Raw genomic sequence first — 11,809 nt, forward strand, 5'->3', positions numbered from 1 at the left:
TCCTCTCTAGTCTTTTGATATTTTCCTCAAGTGCCACAAGTGAATCTAAGTCCATTGTTCTCAACTCTTTAACAATTTCTTCTGGTAAACCTTTCAAAATATACCTTATTACCTCCCTTTCTGTCATATTTTTATCTATTCTCCTGCACTCTTCTTTTATTTTTAGCAAATACTCTTGTACTGTTTCCGAATCACTCTTTCTCCTAGATTCTAAATTTTGACGTCTCATTCGAAGTCGTGCGTCTGAATTATAAAACTTTATCATTGTATTTTTTGCCTCATGCCAATTTAAGTTTGGGTTTTCGGATTCGATAGCCTCAAAAACCGTTTGCGCCGTGTCACATAATGAAAGGGACAACATTANTATGACTCGAATTTTGTTTATTAACCTTTGCATATTTATTATTGAATCTTGGAGTACCGTTAACCGTTAGTGTTAAAAGATCTATTTGCTTTTGCATTTTGTCTATCATTTTATCTTTGTCATTCATTTCCATTAGCCCTGCATTCCTCTCTATTCTTTTGATATTTTCCTCAAGTGCCACAAGTGAATCTAAGTCCATTGTTCTCAACTCTTTAACAATTTCTTCTGGTAAACCTTTCAAAATATACCTTATTACCTCCCTTTCTGTCATATTTTTATCTATTCTCCTGCACTCTTCTTTTATTTTTAGCAAATACTCTTGTACTGTTTCCGAATCACTCTTTCTCCTAGATTCTAAATTTTGACGTCTCATTCGAAGTCGTGCGTCTGAATTATAAAACTTTATCATTGTATTTTTTGCCTCATGCCAATTTAAGTTTGGGTTTTCGGATTCGATAGCCTCAAAAACCGTTTGAGCCGTGTCACATAATGAAAGGGGCAACATTATTAATTTCTCCGCGTCATCCCACCTATTAGCGGTTGCTACCCTTTCGAAATTAACGAAGAATCTATCCGCGTCCTCTGTTAAGTTTCCTGAAAATGTTTGGGGTGTTCTAATTGCGTTTATGGCCATAGTAGTTATTAATTTAACTGGTTTATTTTCTAAAAGTTTTGATTGCGCAGAAGTAGGTTTGAGNATTTTCCTCAAGTGCCACAAGTGAATCTAAGTCCATTGTTCTCAACTCTTTAACAATTTCTTCTGGTAAACCTTTCAAAATATACCTTATTACCTCCCTTTCTGTCATATTTTTATCTATTCTCCTGCACTCTTCTTTTATTTTTAGCAAATACTCTTGTACTGTTTCCGAATCACTCTTTCTCCTAGATTCTAAATTTTGACGTCTCATTCGGAGTCGTGCGTCTGAATTATAAAACTTTATCATTATATTTTTTGCCTCGTGCCAATTTAAGTTTGGGTTTTCGGATTCGATAGCCTCAAAAACCGTTTGCGCCGTGTCACATAATGAAAGGGACAACATTATTAATTTCTCCGCATCATTCCACCTATTAGCGGTTGCTACCCTTTCGAAATTAACGAAGAATCTATCCGCGGCCTCTGGTTAAGTTTCCTGAAAATGTTTGGGGTGTTCTAATTGCGTTTATGGCCATAGTAGTTATTAATTTAACTGGTTTATTTTCTAAAAGTTTTGATTGCGCAGAAATAGGTTTGAGTTCTACGGTGACCTCGCGTGAAATTTCTGATGGTTTAGCTAAAGGAAATTCGACAACGGTTTTGTCGAGATCGGTAGGGGTGTTCGATTCACTCGAAGAAGCGCTTTTTGTGCAGAGTACTTGGAATTTTATCAAGTTTTTCTGCCTCGGAGTCCGAATCAGATTCATATTTTTCTGAGAGAGGTGGTTGTTTGAAAACAGAACGTAATTTATTTATCAAATCTTTAGTGTGACTATTAATCGGCTGTTCTGCGTTTAAAAATGTCAAAATATTAAGTAATTCCCCTTTTGTACAATAGCAAAAATAATACCCTTTCATATCTTTTTTTAAATTTTCAATTTTTTCTAAAAGGGAGATTTGTTGAAACTGTTTCGGTAAATATTGCCGTTTACTTTCTCGTTTATAAACTTTGAATATAGTGCTTTCGTAAATTAGAGTTGCTCCTACCGGAAATTTTATAAAAGCGGTATGGTCAAAAGCCTTAGAAATAGAAATACCCCTTTTCTTTCAAAATGAACTAGTAACCTGATCTGGTGTTAGTTCAAAAATATTATTATCAAAACCTAATAAATTCCAAACTCTTTCAGTAATTCTACAAGTTTGATTATTGAAGGTGCATTTTAAATAATAATTATAGAGAGGCATATAAACGTATATAAAAGATTATGTAACTCAAAGACTTAATTTATAGTTATACCTAACCATACAATTGTTACTATTATAATAAAGTGAGTCAATAATAAATAAAAAATATTTAATTTATAAATTAACCCTGAAAAGTGGTATATAATGCATTATTAAAAATTTCTATAAACTTAATAGTAGCATCTACATCAGAAAAATTTTCAAGATTTAAATTATATTTACAAAATCTAAGAGCATCAGCAACTGACTGACTAAGTAACTGTGTTGTAAGCTTTACTTTCATTTTTTGTTTAAAATAATATATGTGGCTTTTTCTAAGTTTATTAGCTAAATGGCAGCCTTCTTGCTCTTGTAATATAAACAGTTCAAAAATAAAATTAAAATCAATGGTAATATCATCTTTATCTATGAAAATTTTTTGTTCAGAAAACGAGTTTCGCACTAGTTTAATCATATGTACATCATCTAATAGAACTACAATCTCGGCATTAGCATTATTTTTGGTACAAGAAGTTAATTTAATATTTAATTTATCAACATCAAAAGAACAACCTAAATTTTGAGACGTTGATAAATTAGTTGAGCAACCATCATATGTGAGACTTGCTACAATAATTTTAATTTCCAGCAATAAATCCAAAGCATGACGCATAAGCTTAGATTTTTGTGAACTGTTCAAACTATTCTTGGCATAATTTTTTTTTTTTTTTTCAGTAATTTATAATATATTGAAAAAATAAAAAGTAGTAATAAATAAATAATAATACACACGATTTTACCTGTAATAATTTATTTAACGGCAACTTTTTAAAAACCTATGATCAGTCAACATGATTTTTTGCACTGTGATCTAGAGAAGAACTCTAAAATCAAAGTGACTCAAGTTGAGGCGAATGACCGTCGTTTTTTCTTCAAAAGGTTACATGGCNATTCTTGGCATAATTTTTTTTTTTTTTTCAGTAATTTATAATATATTGAAAAAATAAAAAGTAGTAATAAATAAATAATAATACACACGATTTAACCTGTAATAATTTATTTAACGGCAACTTTTTAAAAACCTATGATCAGTCAACATGATTTTTTGCACTGCGATCTAGAGAAGAACTCTGAAATCAAAGTGACTCAAGTTGAGGCGAATGACCGTCGTTTTTTCTTCAAAAGGTTACATGGCAGAGATTAGGAACGTCACCTCTATATTACTCTATGATTCAAATGAGAAAAGGACTAAAACAATACAAAAAGATAGTACATTAGTGTTTTTTTTTTAATTTGATTATAATTTATTGCATAGTTAATTACTTGAGCAAAGCAAACAAAACCATCTGCAATTTCTTCAACAGAATGTCTAAAGTTTTGGGTTTTTTTCCTTTTTAAATTGTTTATTGGCTTCAACTTAATAGTAATTGATGGAAATAACTGGTAATATGTATAATATGGCAACATCAATTTCTGTTATGTACAACAATTGTATTTAGTATTTTTTTTTGTCATTTAATTAATTCTCTACAAAATTAATTAAAAGACAGAGTAACAATTGTTGAATTAAAAAAAAATTAAAAACCTAAAACTATGTTTTTCTATGATGTCCAAATATGTGGATAAATTTTTATTTTTAATAATATTTTTTTGGTGTTTGTTAATATAATTCCATATACAATTGGCAAATTCTTAAACTTTTTAAAAGAAGGGTACTTCTTTATCTGAATATAAAATGTTAAAATCCAATTCAATCTGAAAAGTTAAATTACCTAAATTAAAATTATTAATTATTTATTAATGAAAAATAGTTCTTTGAATTCTTTTTAGTAGTACTTAGTTAGCAAGTATTATGTTGTTGAACTAATAAAAGCGAGAGTTAATAATAATAATTTTTAGTTTTAATTATTATATTAATACATCTTATTTAAAGGGTTTAAGAATATTTATATTTTCGAATTGCACTTTAATAAGTGTACAATTAATCTACATGCTATGTATTTTTTACTTTTTAAAGTTCAATTAATCATACTCATGATTAAGTGACAATGTTATATTCTTTTACTTTTTGATTCTCTGGTAATTATTGGCTATCAAATTGATGTTTAAAATTAAAATTGAAAACAATGTAACTTTGATCCAAAAATACTAACCAACTGAAATCCATTAACACTTGAATAATGGATATTCAGAAAAGAATGAAATGCTTTCATTGCTTTCCCTTAATATTTGTTGCCTATAACTTCTTGTTTTTCTCTATTTATCTATAACTGTACTTATAGGCTCAGAATTATTTTTGAGCCCAACCCAACCAACCCCTAGTCAGTTTAACTGAATTACCAATTTTTTGGTATGATGAATAGTAAACAGCTGTTTACTCGGTTGGAAAACAGTTGACAATATTAACTGAAAGTTGTTGAAGTTGAGCAGTAGTTAGTATATGTTTGTTACTAGCCTTCACTTCATTATCAATAATTAAATGAACCATAATGTTTCTCATTTTTGAATTTAAGTCTTTATATTTTTCATAGAACTTGATAACCATTCCACCGTCTTGTGGTTGATTTAAAATTTTAGAGATCTTAAGCTGTTCACTGATTGTATCAAGTTGCTTATTATTCTGTATTATAAAAAGCAACAATTTAATCAAAAAAATAAATACTCATTTTTGAATTTGTAAAATACTTGATTAATAAAAAATTATTATTTTTTTTTTTATGGTTAATTCTTTATAAAATACCATAATAATAGAAACTAAAATATTTAGAGTATTGGCTGATAAATTCAAGTTTTATCGGTTTATCTCTTTATTCATTTTATGTTGATTATTATTGATATATGTTAATGAATTTGCTAAATAAAAAAAAAAACTCGGTTTCAATGTCAGCTAAAATTTTCTATTGCTACTAAATTAGCTTTTGTGATATCTAACTAAATATTCCTTTATAATAGCCTCTAAGTACACTTAATTATATGTATAATCGATAACTTATTACCGATATTGCGTANATGTATAATCGATAACTTATTACCAATATTGCGTAAAACTACTATTATTACTTCAATTTTGATGTTTGTAGATTTACTACATTCAGCTGTTTTATTCACTTTTATTTCAACCTTCACTTCTTCATATTCAAATGTAGATATTTTATTTATATTACTATTGATTTCAGTAAGANATTCAAATGTAGATATTTTATTTATATTACTATTGATTTCAATAAGAAAAGTTTGGATTTCAAATACCTTAAATAGTAGTACAACACAATAATTTATACAATTTAAACTAATAAAGCATAAAATAAATTGTTAGCAATATGACTAAAATATGTAAGAAATGTAAACATAATTAGCAAAATATATTCCTCAAAAAAAAAAATGATTTACTTAAATTTGTCTGTAACTTAATTGTTTAAAAATTAATAAACAACAAAATTCCAAAACGATTGTAATGTTTCAGTTTCTAAACCATTAACTCTTCATAACCAAGCTGCTAAATTTTATTCTCAAGAATGGCATTACATCTTTTATTATAATGAATAATTAATTATTATAAATAAGTTATCACCTACAGAATATTTTGAAGGATATAAGTTGTTTGTTTTTTTTAAATAATTAAAATAATTGTTTGATAAATATTAATTTATAAAATTATGTACATGAGACATCAAATAGCTACCCTAAAAATTTAGTTTTAAGATGCTTCATCAATTAAATAGTCTTATTTTGTATTTTTTTTTTAATGAAAAAAAATAACGGATTATTTAAATTAGCTATTAATGAATGCTTTTCTAAAGTATAAAATATTGAATAAGAATTTTATGTTTCATTTTAAAATTCTTAAATTAAATAAGAGATTTCAGAGCAATAACGCTGAAAACAAAAAATTGTTTTGTTTTTTTTTTTTACAAAAATTAATTCTTCTATTTAGTATTTCAAAAATTAAGATTTAGGGTGCTCATGGTCTAAAGTAAGATTATTGTTCACAAAATGATTGGTTCTGAGTATTTTTATGTATTAGAAGTATATTTTTTTGGATATTATTTTTGGTAATATATTAATATATTACCAAACTTGGTTGAAAATTAACTTAGGATTTAATAAAATCAACCNTATTAATATATTACCAAACTTGGTTGAAAATTAACTTAGGATTTAATAAAATCAACCTAAAAAAATGGCTTTAGAGAAAAACAATTTTTGATTGTTTAATTTTTCACAATAAATTGTAAAATAAAATTGTTTTTTTTTATTATTTATTCTATTAAAAAGAAATAGTAAAGTATATCTTTTTAGTGTAGTCCAAAACTAAAAAACGATTAAAAAAACAGTTAACACAACATTTTTTTTCTATCAAAAGTTAATTAGGATGTTAGAAACTGGTGGGACAACCCGTACGTTTATAATGAGATTATAAGATAATTTTTTTTAATCAGATTCAATGAAATCAATGACGACTGTTAAATTAATATTTTTGACTAATAAATGACTTAGATTCATTTAAAAAATTGTTATTACCTCTAATGTGCTATATTCGGCACTTTTAGATTGCAATATAACTTTAAAAATTTTGGACCTCCAATCAATTTTATGTACCAAATCTTTTAACATGTCCTCTGTCAAGAACATGTATGCAACTCTATTTATCTCTTCATCTAACAATTTGTGCATACTTAATATTTTTATTTATTACTTATGAAAAACAAGCTTTATTTTTCCTAGGAATGATTATATATATATATATTTTTTTACTGTACGAATGTCAAGTTTTTAATTTATATATTAAAACTAAAATTTATCAACATTTAAAAATACCGACATTTGTAGGTTTGAATAATGAAATGTATTATTAAATATTATATTATATTAATGATAATTTGTCTTATTCCTGTGGGATATTTTTTTTTAAAAATCATTTGATATTAATTTAAATCAAAATTTTACTTTCATTGTTTTACTAATTTAAATATATACATGATTAATATTTATATTAGACGGGCAAAAATTTATCAAAATTGTCATTTTTCTACCGTAAAATTCAAAGAACGATTATTTTTCTGAGTAAATATATATTGTAATGAATACTTTTCTTACCTTCAAAAGTTTGAATTAGCTGTTCAAGATTTAAATCTTTCAACTTATTTTGAGTCCATTCATCCATTATTGCAATTATTTTATAATATATTATTAAATTATATAATTATATACATTAATTATCAAAATAAAACAATTAACGAAAAAATATATAAATATATAGATCAGGTTAAGTTTTCGTCGACCATCGTTCTCAATGGATCAACGAATAATGAATCGTTCATATACATTCGCCAATAAGCCCGACGCGCGTTTTTGTCTGGAAAAAGCTGCAATTTTTCCATCGATGAATTCAAGCGCGGTCCAGAAAACAAAAATTTTATAAAGATATCTGAATAGATTTTTCCCGGGACTAACAATTAACTCCTTGTGCAATTATTATACAATCAAAATCGAATTATGCATTAATTAACATATCATTGTACAAGTTATAACACTACTTACAAACAATAGCAAACGCTAAATGCCATTTTTATTTTATATTTGTTGTCCAGTTATAATAATATGGTTGTATTACCTATACTATATAGTTGTCTTAACTAAATACTTGGGTAAAAATAACCATGTATAATAACTATACTAATTTGTCTGATCCAACCATACGTTACTGGGTAGAATTACTGACAAAGACAGTTACAAATACTATAATATGGTTCTCCTAAACATAGTATTTCTAACCATTTATCATACTAAAATCATTTTTTCCGTGTATGCTTTAAGAAAAACAATGGTTAAGTTATTTTATTTAACATTTTTTAAAAAAATTATTTCCATATTACATTGATTAATTTTTTTTGGTATTTTTACAAAAAATACTATTTTAAATAATATTTTTAGTTGTTGTTTAAATAATAAAACTATAAAAATAATTTTAATTTATATTTTAGTCAGCATGATTTCGGAACCAAATCTCAGAAAGCTAGTGTAATAATACATACTACAAACATTTATGATAATGAACATTTATACGTAAAGTCCAACTCAAATTATAATGGTATTAAAATCTTAGAGAATTTTTTTTTCTTAGTATTGTATTGTATTTAAAATTAATATATATTTTTAGATCCATCTATTGTTTCATTGAATAAGCGCAAACATGATGACATTCAGGGTGGTGAATTTGGTGATCAAATCTATCTAAAAGCCGATTCAGCGTTAACCAGTACTGCTAGTTCTAACACAAGTTGTCGAACAAAAAAACAGCGTCTAGAAGAGGTTAAAACAGAAGGATTCCAATTAATGTAGTCTCCATTAAGAGGTATGATAAAAAAACTATTATAAGAAAAATCTCACTCTATTGTCTCACTACAAATTGTTTCTCGATGAAGCCAAGCCTGATATAATACAATTGCTTACTGAGTTTCAAAAAACTCAATTAGATTTAACTTAAAACTGAAGGGCACATACAAAATCCCCTATACATCAATTATAGAAAATAGGTCTTTCAAAACCGCTGCTCAAACACTATGTATTGCTGAAAACAATTTGCATGCCATACTAGAAGAAAAATTTAATAAATTAATGCATGAAGAAGAAGTTTACCAATCATAAGGTTCCGGTTTTTCAATTGACAGCGTCGACCTAAGTGTGTATCGTTATAAACCACTCGGGAGCTCATTGTACATCAAATTACCCGACAGCATTGAAGCACGTAAGGCAATCATTAACGTAAAAAATAATGATGAGATGTGTTTTAAATATAGTATTATGCCAAAACATGTTGACGCGCCAAATCCAAGCAGAATTAGTCACTACCTAAACGCATCAGAAAATTACGATTTTTCAGAATTAAACTATCCAGTTAAAGTCAAGAACTTCAAAAAATTCGAAAAAAGAAATCCCGGTGTCTCTGTGAATGTATACGGGTTGAAAATGTGTGAGCCGACATGCAATATCGATAAAATTCACAACCGGAAAAAAAACGAAGAGTATATTGTTGTTCCTTACAAGATATGTGATCAAGAGTTGAACGATCATTTCGACCTTCTATTCTTTAATGATGATAAATCAACTAATGGTGATAAATATCATTATGCCTACATTAAGAATTTTTCTAGTTTGGTAAGATCGCAAATTACTAATCACAGAGCTACTATGGCTATATGTAAGCGCTTTTTCAAGAGGTATATTGACGAACCGAATAAACCAGACAAGGCTGTGCACTTAACCGAACATAAGAGGTAGTGTGTATTAAATAAACCTGTTGCGCCTATTATGCCTACCGTTTGCAGTTCACTACGTTTTCAAAAAATTGGGGCAACACTCATAAGCATGACGTTGTAATTTATGCTGACTTCGAGGCAATGCTGGTTACAAATACAGACGACTTAGCGGCAACTTCAATTGAGAAAAAAACTATTATTACACACAACCACGAACCTATGTAATCTGTTTACAAGGTAAAATCAAGCGAAAATGTTCCTCAAAAATTACTTCAAGCATACAATATACCTGTTAACCAAGTAGTGTTTTATGGAGACAGAACCAACAATGAAGTAGGAAAAATGTTTGTTAACAGTACTGTGGATGTGTGTAAAAGAATTGAACAACTTCTCAGGATCAACCGATGACGATGACAAGGGAGGATTAGATTTAGTTTTTAGAAAAGGTGTGTTTTGCTATGAATACATGAACGGTTAGGAAAAATTGGAAGAACGCTCTCTACCACCTATCGAAGAATTTTACAGGTATTATCAACTACATATTTTTAGTTATTAATTTTGATTTTTTAAAGTCCGGAAATTTTTTACGATAATCTGATACAACTTGTAGAAGATATTGTTTTTTATTTTCGTCTTTTGTGATAATTTTGTTGTAGTCTTCTATTAATTTGACGGCTCACTTAACTACATCATTTACAACAGGTATATTTTTAACTACTGACAAAGCTTTTTGATAGCTCTTGTTATCGGTCCATTTAAAAGAATTTTCATTCAAAAATTGAGTATTAATATTGAAACGGCTAAAAAGTTGGTAAGAATTTTCACTTATGAATTAATCAATTTCTTTTTCTAAAAACACATGAGCATATTTCGGAGAAACGATTAAATGCTTAGAGTTTGACACTATATTTGATGATGGTTCTATATTCTACAAAACTTTTATCATTTTTATTTTGGTTTCAACTGGTATAGTTTCATCAAACAAAGAAAACAAACAAATTTCGGATGAAAAATACCATAAATGGCCACAAAATTGTTTAACTAATACTTATGATATAGTTTTATCTACAGAGCTATAATTTAAAAGACTTTTGATAAAATTCAAGTCTTGAATAGGTGCTTTAATAGCTGAGGGTGCATTAAATCATACCTTGATGTACAAATTAATTTAAAAAATACATATACTCCTTAATGCTTTTTCTTCTTTTGATATCAATGCGAATTCCTCGCGAAATTAAAAAATTTTCAAGCTGTAAATGGCTTTGGCCATCCATCGTGCATGATGAATAGGCCCTGGAGTTATAAAGTGGTTTCCATTAGGAAGTTCACCACCTAAAAATATTATTGTCAATTCTAATAATTCCTTATGGTGGTCTCTTGGATGGTTTAATTCAAGACTGTCCTTAGCAAAATTAAGAATATTTTGACATGTATCCTTTAATGAATCCATTACAAGATTGCAAAATATACCAGGCCTAAAATTATTTTTATTTATATTACCCCAACTTACAAAATCACCTTTCATTAATGGAAGTTTGGTATAAGAATTGGAGGTCAATCAAGCAAAATCAATTCACACAACTTTTACTAATAAGCTTGGACAGTGCCCAAGTGTTACTCTTTATGGTATTCAAATTCCATCTTCTTCGTCTGTAAAATATCTTGGTTTATGGTTAAACCCATATGAACCTATGATCTCCATCTATGGGGAAATGCTAAAAAATCTAATATAAATCGTATTCAGGCATTTCAAAATATTTCTTTAAGAAAATTAACTAACTCCCCTCCATACGTATCATAATTACCCTCCATTCTGATCTAAAAATTAAAACTGTTAAAGAAGAAGCAATAACATATTATAAAAGATTCCACACTCGACTAGCCTCTCACTACAATCCCCTAATAAAAAGTCTTTCAACTAATGCTATTCCTGGTATTCCTCCGAGACGCTTAAAGTGCAACTGGTGAAGAGATATATTAACTTAACTTTAGTTAAAAATAAAAAACAATCACTTAAAAGTGTCATCAATGGGTGGCTTCTTTTATCAAGTATTCCATGTTATAATTATTTTAGCTAATACTCTTATTGTACCTATAGGGAACAGATTGTGTATATAAGGAAAAAAAAAGCTTGTTGAAATCTTTTAAATATAAATACATCTGGGCCTGATGTTCCACCAAATTTGACATCAAAAACCCCTTTTAATACAATTTCATAAATAAAGTGACGGTAAGGTAAATATATTACATTACTTTCTAATAACTGTTCTAAAATAATACATACTCCATTACCGCATCACAATCACTTATTTTACATCTATCTAGTGC

General features: G+C 27.7%; 1 protein-coding gene across 1 annotated transcript; it reads right to left on the bottom strand.

Annotated features, from left to right (window-relative positions):
- Nucleotides 1-2,364: 2,364 nt before the first annotated feature.
- On the bottom strand, nt 2,365-2,895 carry LOC126901005 (uncharacterized). The gene has a single exon (XM_050677091.1). The coding sequence runs from the start codon at nt 2,893-2,895 to the stop codon at nt 2,365-2,367; it is 531 nt and encodes a 176-aa protein (XP_050533048.1).
- Between the last annotated feature and the right edge of the window lie 8,914 nt (nt 2,896-11,809).

Source organism: Daktulosphaira vitifoliae, unplaced genomic scaffold, assembly GCF_025091365.1.
Source record: "Daktulosphaira vitifoliae isolate Bord-2020 unplaced genomic scaffold, ASM2509136v1 Scaffold_3, whole genome shotgun sequence".
Classification (NCBI taxonomy): domain Eukaryota; kingdom Metazoa; phylum Arthropoda; class Insecta; order Hemiptera; family Phylloxeridae; genus Daktulosphaira; species Daktulosphaira vitifoliae.